This window comes from Diadema antillarum, unplaced genomic scaffold (genome assembly GCF_040938485.1).
Source record: "Diadema antillarum isolate AM-2024a unplaced genomic scaffold, OU_Dant_1.0 seq00001508_RagTag, whole genome shotgun sequence".
NCBI classification, from domain to species: domain Eukaryota; kingdom Metazoa; phylum Echinodermata; class Echinoidea; order Diadematoida; family Diadematidae; genus Diadema; species Diadema antillarum.
The window spans coordinates 779,188-797,013 of NW_027272242.1; the positions used below are offsets into that span (position 1 = coordinate 779,188).

The 17,826-nt window shown below is 38.2% G+C and overlaps 2 protein-coding genes across 2 annotated transcripts in view; one reads left to right on the plus strand and one right to left on the minus strand.

The window, feature by feature from the left end:
• The window catches only part of LOC139710192 (putative elongator complex protein 1), a 49,027-nt gene extending 35,703 nt beyond the window's left edge, over positions 1-13,324 (minus strand). Inside the window, exons 1-5 of the mRNA XM_071622124.1 lie at positions 13,150-13,324; positions 12,077-12,229; positions 9,924-10,005; positions 8,521-8,601; positions 4,652-4,837 (exon numbers count right to left, since the gene is read on the minus strand). Coding sequence (XP_071478225.1) covers positions 4,652-4,837; positions 8,521-8,601; positions 9,924-10,005; positions 12,077-12,229; positions 13,150-13,299 — 652 coding nt within the window. The 5' untranslated portion in view covers positions 13,300-13,324. The remainder of the gene's footprint in view (positions 1-4,651; positions 4,838-8,520; positions 8,602-9,923; positions 10,006-12,076; positions 12,230-13,149) is intronic.
• A 3,670-nt stretch (positions 13,325-16,994) lies between these two features.
• The window catches only part of LOC139710212 (leucine-rich repeat-containing protein 49-like), a 48,886-nt gene continuing 48,054 nt past the window's right edge, over positions 16,995-17,826 (plus strand). Inside the window, exon 1 of the mRNA XM_071622146.1 lies at positions 16,995-17,045. Within this exon, the coding sequence (XP_071478247.1) occupies positions 16,995-17,045 (51 nt within the window). The remainder of the gene's footprint in view (positions 17,046-17,826) is intronic.

A 17,826-nucleotide genomic window follows, 5' to 3' on the forward strand; every position in this document is an offset into this window, starting at 1 on the left:
TCAAGCAGTGATGTATATTTTTGATGGGGAGATAAAAAAGTAAAATGTTTGCTCTTGTCAGACATGATTTAATGAGCAAAAAAAGAAATAAAATAAACAATAATTATGATGATGTGAAGTATTAGTAGCAAAAAATATATATAGTGCATGGTTAGACATTTTAATTAACATTAACATATGATTGCCTGTCCTTCTATTTTTATACATGGAATAAAATTCACTAGCTGGGGCCTTGTCGCACATATTCATGCCATCTACAGAATTGCTGGTATCTCAGTAGACATATTATTTTCATCCCTCTCATTCTACTGTATCCATCCACTTCAAATACATGTACCTATCTTTCAAAAACCCATGGTTACTTTATTTTCCCTATACTCTACCTCGCCCATGCCCTCCTTGACAGGGGAGCAGATATCTAAATCAAGATCATATGCCTTTTCCTCCCAAAGATCAAAAAGGTACCTTTTTTTTCTCTTCCTCTAGAAAACAATCAATATGCAACTGTATGTCAGGAATATTACACAAATATCTAAGTACACCTTCCTATGGGTATTGAATGGCTTACAGTTAAAGGGATTATATAGTATTGGTGGAGATGAGGATTTGGCTTTTAACTTTTTTGCGAGATACCAAGAAATTGCTTAAATGAAATAATACAGAGCATATCTTTATAAGAGGAATTTAGTTTATTTGATGAAAATTGGTTGTGGAACGGCTGAGACATCCAAAAACAAAGTAAAAACAAAGTGATCGCAATAAAAGGAGGGTCCCACCCCTTGATTAGGAATGCTCGGTTTTTGGACATCTCAGCCATTTCAAAACCAGTTTTCATCAATCAAACATTGAATTCCTCTTTGAATTACATGCTCTGTCATATTTCATCAGAAGTTTCTCATTATCTCACAAAAAAATGTTAGAAACCTATAGTTAGGTCTCAACCAAAACTATATGATCCCTTTAAAGCCCTTTTCAGATGAACAAAGGAATGAGAGGGGAGAGGTAGTACATATGGCTTATAAACTACCTCTGTCCTCCCATTCCTTGATAGAGAAAATACCTCTCCATCAAGAAAAAGTCAGGGCAAAAACATATCACATAACATTAACCATGACAATAACCATGTGAATAAAATGTGCAGTACAACTTTTATTAGGTCTGATCATCAACGATGTGCTGGTAGGCAAGAATGTGCTGAATGCTGGTGCAAAGCTCACCGTTGGCTAAATACACAAAACCGATACATTCCTGTCACATGCCCTCACAATTGGTATGCTTTCATCTGAGACACAGGAATTCTGCTGGTACAAGTGCACTCACTACCAATACCAAGTGCCTCTTCAGATACGTGCCTGCTAATATACAATACTCATATACTGTTTCTCCCTCTTCCAGCGCTGGTGAAACACTTCACAAGGTAATATTTTGTTCTTTAATCTTTATTACAGATCACGGATGCTGCATTCCGCTGAGACACTTTGATTTGCAAGTCATAATGGACTAGCCAACAACAGGTATTAAAAAAAAAAAAAGACTCTTTTTTCTTTGAGGAGCTTTCAATAAGCTATTTCATGTACTTACACATAACTTTGCCATGCAATTCAACAGCTGGAATTCAGTTTGCATTATTACTTGTAGCTATGCCAGGCAAGCCTTAGGCAAGCCTATCGGGAACAATCATTGTTAACAGTCTGTGTATTAAACCTGAAGACTCATAATCACTAAATTTTGAATTGTTGATAGAGCAAATCATTAATCAAGAGTTCTCCCACTGCTAGTAACACAGGTTTCATGACGCTGCCAGCCCCCCCCCCCCTTGATATGCAAATGACTAGCTCTGTGTGGATAAAAATTGACACTTACATGGATTGATGTATGAGGAAAAAAGTTATAATGTGACTTTTGAAATATAGCATTTTGTTTACTTTTAACCAAATTCTTTGCATGTACACATACATCATTTTCTTGGGGAGGGCATAATTGGCAATGTAGACAAAAAAAAAGTCTGTTTTTATGATCGGCATGTGCACAGAAGCTTGGAATTTGGTTATTACTGAGTAATGGCAGTCAGTCATGAGTTAAAATGATATTTGCTGATTTTTCTTTCACATTCTTTTATCATTTCAATTTGATTGTAGGAAACCAAATATCTACACTGATCCATTGCGACCACGGTCATCCAAGATTCTTACTCCCAACCCAGTATGATAATGTCAGCAAAGCGCAAGTTCTTAATCCTTCTCGTCACGGCAGCAATCACTCTGTTTGTCTCCCTCACATGGCAAGGACTTGTCAGGATCCCACTCTCAAATGCTGCAGGTTTCTCACTTCGTCATTCCAACACTGAAGCCGGTAGAGAACATCAAAGCTCAAATCGTAATTCCGTCAATGCTCAAAATGGCGGCAAACCTATCCTGCGGAAGATAGTGGGTGATACGGTTGCCTATGCCATTAAAGGTGTGCAGGCAAGCCACTTTTTGAGGAAACCAGCATTTATGAAGCAAAAGACGGTTCCCAGCAGAGAGATGATGTGGGAAGCTGGTCTGCTGTCAGATGAGATCGTCAATCCTCATGACTTTGAAATGTCCATCAATGAGCCCAGGAAGTGCATGAACCCTGATGGTAGCCAGAAGCCTGTCTTTCTCCTTGTATTGGTGCTATCCACGTACCATCACACAAAGTTGCGCGCTCTCGTCAGAGACACCTGGGGCAGTATCACGTCCGTTGACGGCAAGAGCATCATCACGCTGTTCCTTTTAGGCAGGAGCCATGATCCGTATCCGATGCAGCGATTGGAGCTGGAGAGTCGAGAACACGGGGACTTACTGATGGAGAACTTTGAGGACACCTACAGGAATCTCTCCAGAAAGACCATTATGGGAATGAAGTGGGCCGGGAAGTATTGCGGCCACGCCAGCTATGTTATGAAGACTGATGACGACATGTATGTTGGCTACGAGAGTCTCATCAGGCACCTCGCAAAGCCAGGCACTCCGAGTCAGAACTTCATGACAGGTTTTCGCATCGATGGGGGACCATTCCGGAACATCAGCAGCAAGTGGTATGTCCCGCCATCTGTCTATCCTTTCGACATGTACCCCCCGTTCTGCTCAGGCTCTGGATACGTGCTGTCTGGGGAACTCCCTCAAAAGATTTATGAGATCTCACTTCACACTTTCTACCTGTACTTGGAAGATGTCTACATAGCTATGTGCCTCTACCAGCTGGAGGTTAAGCCTACCCATTACAAGGGCTTCAATAATTTCAAGGTGGATTTCTCTGTCTGTAAATACAGGAATATCTTTACATCACACATGCCTGTATCAGTTGCGGTCAAGTACAAACAGTGGCATCAGCTGCATGACCCTACCAGTGCGGACTGCCTACCATGATTACAGGACGATTACAGTATGATCACAGATTATCTACAATAATCTCTTGGAGTGAGGAAATACGTGCATCATCCTCAAGCTAAAGTTTAACTGAATAGAATGAGAATTAAGTTTTTCTGTATTTCTGCTTGTGCATGCTCTTTTTGTTGTCATACTATACAGCAGATATATCATGGTTCACTCTTATAATGTCCATGGATGCAATACATATTTGCCATACAATATCTGTGCTACTGTAATCAAAAACCTATTCCTCCCCATAACTCATTTTGGCATACTGTTAATCTATGAGATAGAGCAGCACAAGTACACGGTTGTAACCTCTGATTTTAAGAATCTTGGCGCTAACAATGAAATGGTACTTAATCTTTACTGAGCTTTATCAAGCAGTTAATACTCCCTAACTTCCCTTCTTTGCTGATTGGTACAGATATCGTGACATTAACTGTCTAAAAACAAAGATTATATAATGTTTCCTTTTGCCTTCAGTGGGACTGTGGCACTGCCCAATGCAGTTAAAAGCCAATATCATGCAAAATGCTTTGAAAATAATTTACTATCATTAGAAGATAAACCCAGATACTTTATAGGGTCAGGTCTGTTGGCCTGTCCTACAAAAACATGCTTGATGATGAATACACCCAGTGATGAATACCTGCCTTCTACAGTAGGACCTCGACTATCCGGCCATCCCTTATCCAGATTCTCTGCTAACCGGATGTTGACTGGCTGATATATATTTTCATGTTTTCATGTCTTTTCAGTGCTAAATCTCACTCAAAACAAAGACATGTTCAACCATTATCGTGCAAATACACGACAGGACATATGCCAATCATTGCAGTGTACTGTAGCTTTTAAGTCACTTTGCGCTTGTCAAGGGCACTGGGTGCACAGCAGTGGTTACATTACATTGTAGCAGCAGTATTCGACGAGTCGCAATATTGATCTCATTGTCGGGCAATACCAATCAAACCAACAATACATGAAGAGACATTTCACTTGTATTTCGTTTTATTTCCATATCAATTTCTGAAATATGAAACATGACAATGCCATACAGATAAGCATAATATTAGTGAATTGGTAATAACATGTGTACACCCCTTGCATGATATGCTACAAAGTGCTATATTTGAGCATATCCTTCTCTCTTATCCGGCCAAATCGATTATGCGGACACAAAACCGGCCTCAACAGGGCTGGATAATTGAGGTCCTATTGTATATGAATTTGAGGAGGACTGCATGGAGACATACCTGTCACTGAGTTAATTGAGCTGACTACAAAGCACTCTCCATCTCCCCGCCAACTGATGCGTATCTTGCGATCATCCCAAGCGAGGGCAGGCTTGGCATTCTCTGCTTGCCGCGTGGCTGCCTGCTTGCCCTCCGATCCATGAAACTGGGTCTCCTTCTTGCCCCATCCCACAGTGATTGGTGTTTCTGTTTGGAATAAGATCACAACTTTGAGATGCACTGAAATCGACAGCACATGACATAAATGCATGTGAAAAATATCTACTTGTCGCTACTGAGAGAACCTTGGTAATATTTAAATATGTACATAAACATGTGATGTAATGTCATCATTAACTATATACTTCCCATGGTGGTGACTGTTATGACTATTTTGTGAAATCACATAAAACTTAAAGATCCTATAACTGTCTCTTAAAAGGTAAATCTTGTAATGAATCTCCAACTATTCTGTTTGTCCCTCAATTTTGCTCATTATATTTACTTTAGATGGAGTGGAATTGTACATGAAGTACTTAAGTACAAAAGTACCTGATCTTGGATAACATCACAGAAATAAGATCTTCAGTGGAGCTACATTGTATCACATTGTACATTTCAAGCTTTGATTTCTCAGCATAAAATACAGATGAAAACAATTCTGTTTCAGAAAATAATGATGGAATCCTTCATATTCAAGTTTAAAACTGCAGATAATTGCATGAAATACAACTTGTATATATACACAAGTTGTATCTCATACATTTGTCTGTTTTAAGATTCAGACTGTAAATATTACAACACTTATGTACATGTACTATTCTCTGTTGTGCCATCATTGATCCTTGACTAGAAATACATTGTGTTTTACGTCATTGATAAAGATGATTTGCAGGTACATACTGTAACTTCATACATATGTGACCCGCTACAACAAAAGGATCCGATAGTCGGGGGAGGACATTTTTCTGAAAATGACATGACATAATTCCCTTACATGTACTTTTCCACTTTAATTTCATATATAACATATATGAAATAAAAGTGGAAAAGTAATAACACAACTCATCAAAATACTCGGTTGCAGAGATATCGATGATTTTATACGCGCATGTCAAGTGATTGAGGAAATCAGAGTTTTGAGAAAAACGGCTTCAAATTTTTCCTTCCGACGCTATCACGATCAAGGGGAGGTGAGACAGTTTTCACCGCTTGACAATAGGAGGTATGCTCCTAGCGACCTCCGCGATGTGCATTCAAGCTTAGCGCCAGCGGTCTATGCACGACCAATCAATAACCAGGATGCCACACACTGACCAATAAGATCACTTCCTCGTTGCTAGGGGCGGAGTCTAGCTGCGACGCTTAATCCAAATCCTCGGACACGATTCTGTTACGCTGAAAGTCGAAAAATCATGGTCCAGAAAAACGCTGATTTCTTGCCTTTCCTTTGATTATTTAGCTTCGAAATTTCGGCAGATGATAGACAAAACATTAGACTACGAAATTATGCCAAAAACAGAAAAAAGATTGTTTTGACCAATTTTGACGATGTAACTTCAAACTTGATTTTCTCGGCTCAGCCGTCAGCGACTTCAGGATCCTTTTGTTGTAGCGGGTCACATATGTTTTCTCAGTCACTTTCCTCTTCACTGATAGGGTAGAGTATGGTAAGGCAAAAATCTGTTTCTAATCAAAGTTTAAATCCTACAGCTACATCATGTAATGTTTATGTAATCTTGCCTTTTTGAGACTGTTAATACAACACATCATGAGAAATTATAGCAGAGGTTCACTGTATGTTTGTAAAAGAAAGTGGAGTGCTGTCTGCATCCTATGTTTTGAAAACCTGAAATAGCATGTGTTCGTGATTTGATATCTAACACTGGAAAAGAAAAAAAAAAAGAGGTCTAGAGGGCTAGAATTATTTCGAGACAGCTAGAATGTGTAAACTGACTTGAAGATACTATGGAGTATGCCAATGTAAACTTCATTACATTCAAAATTTCCCGAATAGATACCATGAAAAGCATTTATATTAAAGCAAGAAAATAAAGACGGATCATTTCTTTTTCTATAGATTTTTACAAGTATTATAATGCAGAAATAGCTTGTTGAGAGCCTTTTCAATAAATTAATTGTAAATATAACAGTTGAATCTTTCACAGCCCTTTCTGTACCCTATAGTTCCTGAAATCATTTTGTGTTATTCAATAGTAAACAAAAGATGGGAATATTATACATGCAGTGGTCTGTTACTAGTTGGATTGCAACAGACTGACTACTCAAATGATTAATAATGCAGTGTGGCCCCCTCTCTTATCTCTTGGCTATTTTTGTCTAATTACAAAAAATATTGTGAATGAGAAAAACTCCACATTTCTTTGTACCCAGTACAATACAGAATCCTTTGTCCCTTGGTACATGTGAAATCAAAGTCCTAATCACCATCTCTTGTTTAGCCTGTTTGTTAATACACACCAAAATACTAGCATTTACATTGCACCTTTTTATTACCAGTTACACTAGCACTGTAGCACAACATTCATATATACATACTGCACCATAAACTGGACAGAAATGAGAAATAAAGATACATGTGTGATTGGCATGAGTAGAAGTAAAAATCTTAAGGCATTCAGTGAAACAGGTGACTTTTTAAAAAGAGCTTTCTACATACATTAAGTGCATTTGCATGAAGTTGTTTTGTTCAGAGACTATTCCAGTGACTAGGGACAAATGCAGAAAATTAATCCCCAATGGCTATGTGTGTTTGAGAGATTTGAAATAGTGGCTGTGATGAGGAATGAGTGCTTTACACAGAGAGGTATAGAGAAAGGCAGTCAGATATTAAAGGGCACTGATCTCTATAGGAAGATCCAGGCATCTCATTGGCTCATTCAGGCTGTACAAACAACTGAAGCTGCTACGCCACCATGTTAGCACACACACTCTATGGGGATTTGCATTCATTTTCCAGCAGAGACTGTCGCCAAGATCATGTGAAGATGTGGGCTCTGTATAAAAGTGTATGGCAATGTGAGTGGTAAGATGGCGGCAAGGTGGCTTCAAAGTGATTGGCCCATGACATTTCCAGATACTTCCTTTAGAGATCGTTGGAAGAAGGTCCTATGATCTCTCTTTAATATTATGTGAACATTTCCTTTCATGAATTGTACAGGCTTTGACAGTGGTGTGGATTTTTTTTTTTAATATATGACCACAACTAGTGGCACAAAACTGTAAAACCAGAAACTTTAACGTGCATGAAACTCTTGCAAATTTCACAAAGAGCCAACATTTGCAAAAGTAAAATGCACACAAAAGCTATTGTCCACAAAGTGCATTGAATGCCAGTTGCCAATTCCCGAAAGTTTCATGCAGTGACGTCGGCTTCAGTTCTTGAAAGTTTCACGCCGCAAATGTTTATGGTTTTACAGCAGGTAATTACACTACCTGGTACACTACCTGGTATTAAAGGGACTGTACAGTACTTGTTGAGGTGAGGATTCAGGTTTATATCATTTTCTTGGTGAGATAATGAGAAACCTGTTATGAAATAATTATGAAAGAACATGTAATTTCAAGAAGGATTCAACATTCATTTGATGAAAATTGGCCTTGAAATGGCTGAGATATCCAAAAAAGGCGATCCTAATAAAATTGACAGGCCATGACTTTTATTAGGATCTCTTTGTTTTACCTTGTTTTCAGATATCTCAGTCATTTCAAAACTGATTTTCATCAAATAAACTTTTGATTCCCATTAGAACTGTATGCTCTTTAAAATTTCATAGAGTGGTTTTTAAATATCTCACAAAAAAGTTACAAGCTGAATCCTCACCTCAACCAGTACTGTATACCGTAGTCCCTTTAAAGTAGAAACTTACGTTCACCAAACTCTTGTGGTTCTAGGCTTGTTTCAAGAACAGGCACAAAGTCTTTTGTCATCAGTAGCAGAGTGTTTGCAGCTGGATGAAAGAAAATCAAAGTATTTAAATCCATTCTATTTTAAACACAAACACACACAAAAACAGCTGGAGACATAATGCACTAAAAAAAGCACTCAATGTTTGGGTTTACCATCAAAGCTGGTATCAAAATCTCCTAACATATCTGATGCTGAACACTGACTCACAAAATGAACAAAGTTTTATGTAGGTATCATATGCAATTATACATTCATGCATGCATGGCTTTTGTCTATACAAAATATATGAAAAAAAAAGGTTTCCCCCTAAAAAAACAACAACAACAAAACAGGAGACAGCACATTATGCCATCATGGCACTCCACATGGGGCAAAATATATCACAAATCTTGATATTCTGGGATTGCTGCAAGCTTCCTGGGTAATGTCTGCCTACTCTTAGTATTTGGGCCCTCCCTAACTAGCTTGGGCTATTTCAGTAGATGATAGAGCTGGGGGGCACTCCAGGCCATCGACCGCACGATCGCAACAAAAACTAGCACGCACATTGCCCGTGACGTAATCTAAAAAACTGCATAGCTGATTTTGAAAAAAAAAAATATATATATATACATCTTTTACGTGAAATTATGCTAATTTATGCATAATGCTGCATGAATATCAGATTATTTGCTATAAATCACTACACAAAGCTCAAAACAGGCACATTTTTTGTGTAAATATATTTTCTGGTGTCCTTTGAAATAGCAAATGTAGATGAAAAAAATTGTGCCATCGGAAAAATTTCTTCAGTATTTTATCATTTTTTGAATTTTGAATTTGTTTATTTCAACTTTTTGTTTTTCATTATTTTTTCAATGAAATTTGTCTGCAGCATTGTATTGAACATGAAAATAAGTTATCAATTGATTTTAATCAATGAAACCCCCCGAAATAATCATGCTTTTATGAAATTTGACCATAAGCACAGCTTGCATTGAAATAGTACAAGGATTCACATTTTATCCGGCATACTTGGGGTTAGCAACTACCGTAAAAGTGGAGATTTTCGTCAATCGTGGTGTTGAAATTTTAGCGCATTTCACGCAACCAGAAACTAGCGCGAAAACAAAAGCATGCGAATATTTTTGCTTGCCACATGTTCCTGTACTTGGTGTCTTGATTCCGCGGAATCAAAAACACGCAAAACTCTTTTTACCTGGCCAAGCGCGAAAAATTAGTCGCGCGAAAATATCTACTTTTACGGTACCAGTTTAAAGGAAGATGAAAATATTGAATGTGCCAATTTGGGATACTCTGGGCCCAAAATCAAAATATTACATGTAATGAGTGTGTCAGAAAACATTTGAAAACAACATTTACCTGTTGCCATGACAACTAGCTCCTGGTCTGGACTCCAGCTCATGCAGCACAGACCATTCTCCACACTGCCGACACACTCCAGCTGTGAAAAGGGATGATGAGTTGGAAGTACATTTACAAGGAAAAGTAGAAATTACGCGGTGCGTAAAATATGTCCCTGCCGGAAGTAGCATTTAGTAGCAAAATGTACAATATAGGTAAAAAGATCAAGGTCAAAGGTGAAAGAAGTCAAGGGTCAAAATTCTATGTAGAAGTTTTGAAGCCCTCACCTAGTGCCATCACATAAAGCAAACGGAATCGAAATCGGGTTAGAAATGGCGAAGGAGTAGCATTTTGTAGCCAATGTACAATATAGGTAAAAAAACAAGGTCAAAGGTCAAAGAAGTCAAAGGTCAAAAGTCTGTGTAGAAGTTTTGAAGCCCTCACCTAGTGCCATCAAATAAAGCAAACGGAATCGAAATCGGGTTAGAAATGGCGAAGGAGTAGCATTTGGTAGCAAAATGTACAATATAGGTAAAAAGATCAAGGTCAAAGGTGAAAGAAGTCAAGGGTCAAAATTCTATGTAGAAGTTTTGAAGCCCTCACCTAGTGCCATCACATAAAGCAAACGGAATCAAAATCGGGTTAGAAATGGCGAAGGAGTAGCATTTTGTAGCCAATGTACAATATAGGTAAAAAAATCAAGGTCAAAGGTCAAAGAAGTCAAAGGTCAAAAGTCTGTGTAGAAGTTTTGAAGCCCTCACCTAGTGCCATCACATAAAGCACACGGAATCGAAATCGGGTTAGAAATGGCGAAGGAGTAGCATTTGGTAGCAAAATGTACAATACAGGTCAAAAATCAAGGTCAAAGGTCAAAGAAGTCAAAGGTCAAAATTCTGTGTAGAAGTTTTGAAGCCCTCACCTAGTGCCATCACATAAAGCAAACGGAATCAAAATCGGGTTACAAATGGCGAAGGAGTAGCATTTTGTAGCAAAATGTACAATATAGGTCAAAAATCAAGGTCAAAGGTGAAAGAAGTCAAAGGTCAAAATTCTGTGTAGAAGTTTTGAAGCCTCACCTAGTGCCATCACATAAAGCAAACGGAATCAAAATCGGGTTAGAAATGGCGAAGGAGTAGCATTTTGTAGCAAAATGTACAATATAGGTCAAAAATCAAGGTCAAAGGTCAAAGAAGTCAAAGGTCAAAATTCTGTGTAGAAGTTTTGAAGCCTCACCTAGTGCCATCACATAAAGCAAACGGAATCAAAATTGGGTTAGAAATGGCGAAGGAGTAGCATTTTGTAGGCAATGTACAATATAGGTAAAAAATCAAGGTCTAAGGTCAAAGAAGTCAAAGGTCAAAATTCTGTGTAGAAGTTTTGAAGCCCTCACCTAGTGCCATCATATAAAGCAAACGGAATCAAAATCGGGTTAGAAATGGCGAAGGAGTAGCATTTTGAAGCAAAATGTACAATATAGGTCAAAGGTCAAAGGTCACAACTGAAATTCTGTATACAAGTTTCAAAGCTCCCATGTAGTGCTATCATATAAAGCAAACAGAATCAAAATCGGGTTAGAAATGGCGAAGGAGTAGCATTTTGAACATTTTGATCACACACGGACGCACGGACAGACGGACACACGGACACACAGACAGACACACACGTACGGAGCCCGTTTCATAGTCCCCTGCTCGAACTCGTTCGGCGGGGACAAATAAAGGGAATTTGTTGAATCATACCCACAAATGGGCAGACTATAAAATTCACACAAGCAAGCAAGCACACACACACACACTACGATGCTACAAGCTGAACATTATTGCAATTTCCAGTACATGTTATTGAATGACCTGGGCAAAGCTTTGTTGTTATTGGGGTTTTTTTTTTTTGGTGGGGGGGGGGGGGGGGTGGTGATGGCATATGGGATGTAATTACATCTCGAGAACTAAAGATATCAGTGATAACAACACCTTTTCAGATTGTCCCATCCCAAAGGCTCCTAAAAGAATATAACCTTAAATATGAATCCTACCTTGATCTGAATCCTGCCTTGATCAGATAAATTCCGTCAAAAAATGAAAGGAGCCTACGTGCAACTCCCCTATATCTCTACAGAATTACTCTCTTTGATAGAAATACCATCATTTCCTAGATGAACTTGGAAACCTAACCTCCTCTGTGACTGCGTTGTACAGCAGAACATCGCCATTGGTGACAGTGATGCAGACGGCCAGAAGACCAGGCAGATGCTGGATGGACACCACGCTGTGTCCATCTGAGACATAATCAAAGCCATGAGATTTGAAGTCCACTGTCCACTCCACCTTGAATTGAGATAAAAATGGTATCAGACAAATCAATACAGCAAATTGCTATATAACACATTTCCTACATATCAACTTGCCATAAACAAACATTTCTGGTGTTTTTGAAGATTTTCCACTAATAATCTATAGTCTACACGCTACTCTGCAATTGGAAATAACGATTTGCAAAACCAACATCTACGTGTGACATGGTGATAATTTCAATACCTGTAGGTGATCAGCCATTTCTGGCTGATGCAGTGACTGCATTTAGTGCTAGTTGTAATTGGTACGAAGTCTTTGTTTTTTGCTTGATCTTTGTTTATAAAGAGTTGAGCAATGATCAACACCAAACATTCATAACTCTAGTAAATATCATCTTGTATGCAACACCAATGTCAATTAGCATGGTGGAGGCACTGTGGCCCAGTGGATTTATTTAGACTCTTAATTTAGACTATGTTGACTAATTTATTTAGACTATCACTCGAAGGTCTCAAATTTGAACCCCATCAAAAGCTTACGTCCTGGGCCAAAGTGATTTTATTTCCATGTCCCTCTCAACCCAGGTGCATATGGGTACATAGCAACGAGAGGGTAATGATTATGGCAGGGCCACTATCATTACCATTCAAGAGGGATGCTTTTTGCAAACAAGAAGTGCCCAGAAACAACTGGATCTTTCCCAAACAGAGGCCTAGCTCAGCCTTTCATACAAAAACGTCAAACGACAACCAGTCACAATGTCAACCATAATTCAAAGCCCCGATTGCGCCCCCAATATTACCAAATGTCACTATCGCTATTTTCTGACGTTTATATCCTTACACCCTTATCATTACTACAGGTATTGTTATTACCATGGTATCATTTTCTATTCACGATTATCATTATTATTATTTCTGCTACTATCATTATCATTAGTAAGTAAGACACACCTCTTGGGTTGCAGGATTCAAGCACACAATGCCTTCATTGTTGGCTGTATAGACTTTGCTTGTATCAAAGTCAATGCTCACAGAGTGTGAACCACAGAGTTCCTTTTTCCCAGCGATGCAACGACGCTGGGTCAGAACAAGATTTCTCATCTTGATTGTGTGAATGTGCAGTAATACCAAACCAGCACTCCCAGTTATTTAGCCACCTGGTTGAAGTGAACAGCAGCCAACATCAATGTAGAATACCCAGCAGCAGCAACCTCTTGGCTTCAGACAGCTGGTATCAGATCACACATCCATTCATCATGTAATCACCTGGCGGAATACAACATTGAGAAAACAAAACTTGTATGAGTGCAATGGCCATCCAAGGACATCAACACGTTGCAATAAAATGTTGTAGGCCCCTTACAAAATATCAAAGTAGAGTCAACAATCTACAATGTGTATATATTGACCATCTTTAGCATATACATCTGTGAGCTCACTCTGCTTATCTAAAAATATGGCATGTTGTGGAACAAGTACCAGTAACAACAAGGAAAAGTAGAAATCACGCGGTGCGAAATATATGTCCCCGCCGGAAGTAGCATTTTGTAGCAAAATGTACAATACAGGTAAAAAATCAAGGTCAAAGGTCAAAATTCTGTGTACAAGTTTTGAAGCCCTCACCTATTGCCATCACATAAAGCAAACGGAATCGAAATCGGGTTAGAAATGGCGAAGGAGTAGCATTTTGTAGCAAAATGTACAATACAGGTCAAAAATCAAGGTCAAAGGTCAAAGAAGTCAAAGGTCAAAATTCTGTGTAGAAGTTTTGAAGCCCTCACCTAGTGCCATCACATAAAGCAAACTGAATCGAAATTGGGTTAGAAATGGCGAAGGAGTAGCATTTTGTAGCAAAATGTACAATACAGGTCAAAAATCAAGGTCAAAGGTCAAAGAAGTCAAAGGTCAAAATTCTGTGTAAAAGTTTTGAAGCCCTCACCTAGAGCCATCACATAAAGCAAATAGAATCAAAATCGGGTTAGAAATGGCGAAGGAGAAGCATTTTGTAGCCAATGTACAATATAGGTCAAAAATCAAGGTCAAAGGTCAAAATTCTGTGTACAAGTTTTGAAGCCCTCACCTAGTGCCATCACATAAAGCAAACGGAATCGAAATCGGGTTAGAAATGGCGAAGGAGTAGCATTTTGTAGCAATTATGTACAATATAGGTCAAAAATCAAGGTCAAAGGTCAAAGAAGTCAAAGGTCAAAATTCTGTGTAGAAGTTTTGAAGCCCTCACCTAGTGCCATCAGGTAAAGCAAACGGTATCGAAATCGGGTTAGAAATGGCGAAGGAGTAGCATTTTGTAGCAAAATGTACAATATAGGTCAAAGGTCAAGGTCAAAGGTCACAATTGAAATTTTATGTAGAAGTTTCAAAGCTCCCATGTAGTGCTATCATATAAAGCAAACAGAATCAAAATTGGCCTATAAATGACAGAGAAGTAGCAAATTGAAGATTTTGATCACACACGGACGCACAGACAGATGGACGGACGCACGGACACACACACGTACGGAGCCCGTTTCATAGTCCCCTGCTCGAACTCGTTCGGCGGGGACAAAAAAAGATTTTAAACCTAAACTCTATCAACAGAAGGGAAGATCAATGCAGATTATTTTGCAACACTTTGATAGCTCAACTTTGCACATGAACAGAAAAAGGTCAATTATACCAGCAGCGCAAGATGGTTTTTAAATCAACTGAGATATACATGCATCTGTGATGTAATCATTATTCAAGTAATCCTCACAAATAGTGCTTGCCAGCACATCCATCTAACAGCAAAAATGGATATTTGGCAATACCAACCAAGATTGCTAAAATACATTCAATGCAAAATGATGAAGTGGATGCTTTCTCACATGTTAATCATGGTTAAGTTTAACCTTTGTTCAATTTGTTTGAACATGATTGATGAATTCCATTTTGAATTATTTCAAGTAAGCTCGACCTTTAATACATTCCGTCACTCTGAAAATGAGTGAAGTGCCTTTTAGAACCAACTGAGAAAAAATAAAAATAAAGGTCATTTGTACACATGTGCACGTCATGAGCTACCTCCGAACTGGCTTATTCACAACAAACCCCATTTCCAAACATATGGCACTCAGTTCCGAGTATAAGGCCTACTGTAAACAGCATCTTTTTATTTAGAACATTGGGACTCACCTGCCAATTTTGTGAGTGATTAAATTTACAATCGAGAACCACATTGATGGAACGAGAAAGAACTGTATTAAGTGGAAATTTTTGTGCATTTCATGCAACGAGACACTTGCACAAAAATAAGAACACATAATTTTCTATTGTTTTTTAATTCTAACTAGCTGTATGTAATACTATTTGATGATTTGACTCGACAAAATCAAACACATGCAAAATTCATCGTAGTATTCTTACTCATACAATATGTTGGCAGGCAGAAAAAAAAATAATAGCGCTTGATTTGATTTGCACTTTTACAATTAGACTCCAAGAGCATCATCAATCTTTCCTTTTTTTTTTCTTTTTAAGAAAAAAGTTAGTGTGTGGTTTCCCACTTTGTAGACGATATCTACTATCTACATTCACCTACAATGAACTTGTTGTAGGTGACAGTGGTTGCGCTACAGCCTAACGGCCTACAGACAGTACAGCACAGGATCGCATGATCGCAGAAGGCAATATTTTTGCAAGTTGTGAAATTTAATGTTTGAATGACAACACCCGCAAAAATAAAAACACCACAAAAAATGGGCATGTTTTGTATAAAATGATTACACTACGTGTACTACTAGATCAGATAATGTCCACACAAAAAAAAAATGATGTGCAATCTGCTAAAAATCAGTTAACAGTTTCATCAGAAATCATTATAATTTTACTAAATTTTTTAAGTTTGATCCTACTCCTAGTTCTATTCACAATGATTCAGATCATTCTCTGCATTCATTTTTCATTCTCTAGTCTATCTTGCATGCCATGCAAATATAAATTTGCAATTTTATAGTGTGGTGATAGATACATTGCAAAGTAATTTACATTTCAGTCCCGTACGTATTATAGATCATCTTGTACTGACCATGTAGACTATCATCAGTCAGTGCAATTGCAAATTTTAGCAGGTATTAGGCGTAAATATTCATAAACGAATGACACACGCCTTTAAAATAAAATAACATTGACACCATTTGGCACTGTTTCCTTGTTCCAAGGAATTCCACACTAAAATCCCACACCTCTCCTGATTGAATTTGAATGACCACTGTATGTTACCTGCAACTTTAACAACCTTGATTCCAAGACTTCCGAGCAACAAGCAGCTGCAAGCATGCAGAAGATGCATAAGATCAGCAGCGCACCGTTTCTGTACAAGTAAAAGCGGTTAAGCGTAAATAGCGAGTGGAGCATCTCATCGTGATCGCACCGGAGACCTGCAAAAGTTTCAAGCCGAAGCTTCGGGGACGATCAGAGCGAATTGCCGGTACCGTAAATTGATTTCCATGTGTGACGATCGTGTTGCCGAACAAAGGTGGAAATTATTATTTTTTTTTGATTTATGTAATAGTAAACTCAATGAGTTTCAAAATATTTTTATAATTATTTTAAATCATGTTAATATAATTCATTTGATTTGATTACATCAAAAATTTATTTGACAATTGGTCTATATCCCTTTAAAATATAATAATTGAAATGGCTGTTAAAATCGCCGTATCTTGGTGCCGAGACTCTCTCTGCGATCGAGTAGCTGAGAAGGATGACTGTTATTTTCTACATTTTTTTTTTAGCAAAAGATTTTGAGTTATGACAATATGTATGCATATAATAAGAAACGACAGAGACCGGGCATCGCATACAAGGAGGTATGTATGTAATAGATTTTAGATGGTGTCTTAGAAGTATCATTATTTTATTGGCTCGCTTTCGAGATTTCGTCAATATCTTGCTCTCGCACCTCTTTATTACAGTCCCATATGCGACAAATGGTGTGTGGTTGTTGTAGTCAGACTTTGTTTGTAAATTTAGATTGTAACAAAACACATGATTATAAAATAGAGCCTAATCTTGTAAATCTGCACTGTAAAGTATGTGTCGACTACCACAATACGGCACCTCTTGGCGCGTTTATAACTAATATATTAATATTTCTTGTGTAACCAGCCGCCTCTTTTTTTCTTTTTTCTTTTTTTTTTGGTCATGTAATACTGAAAGTGTATCTCCATTTTTAGCAATTTGTTTAGGAAACCACTCACTATTCTAGAATTTGCAATACCAGTGAATACCGGTAGGCGGTACTGTCTGTAGAAAATTGTTATTCGACTAGCCTGACCAGACGCCGTGCTTTGCATAACTTCTCCGTGCGCACACTTGTGTGCAGCAACAGGGCTGTGTATAAAAATTTAGTTAAATCTGATGAAAGGGCACTAGACCCACTACGAAAAATACTAGTATGGTTGGGTGTTCATAATACCGGACACCTTAAGTTTTTCTATCAATAGAAACGTGAAAAATCTCACAATTTGCCTGAAATTTTACTCACGTGTGGAGAAAATACTCCGGATTCACAAGCGCGCACTGAAAATGCGATCTGAGGTACGTGCTCTACAAGATGGCGGCTTCGAACGCGTGGGGTGTCATTTTTTC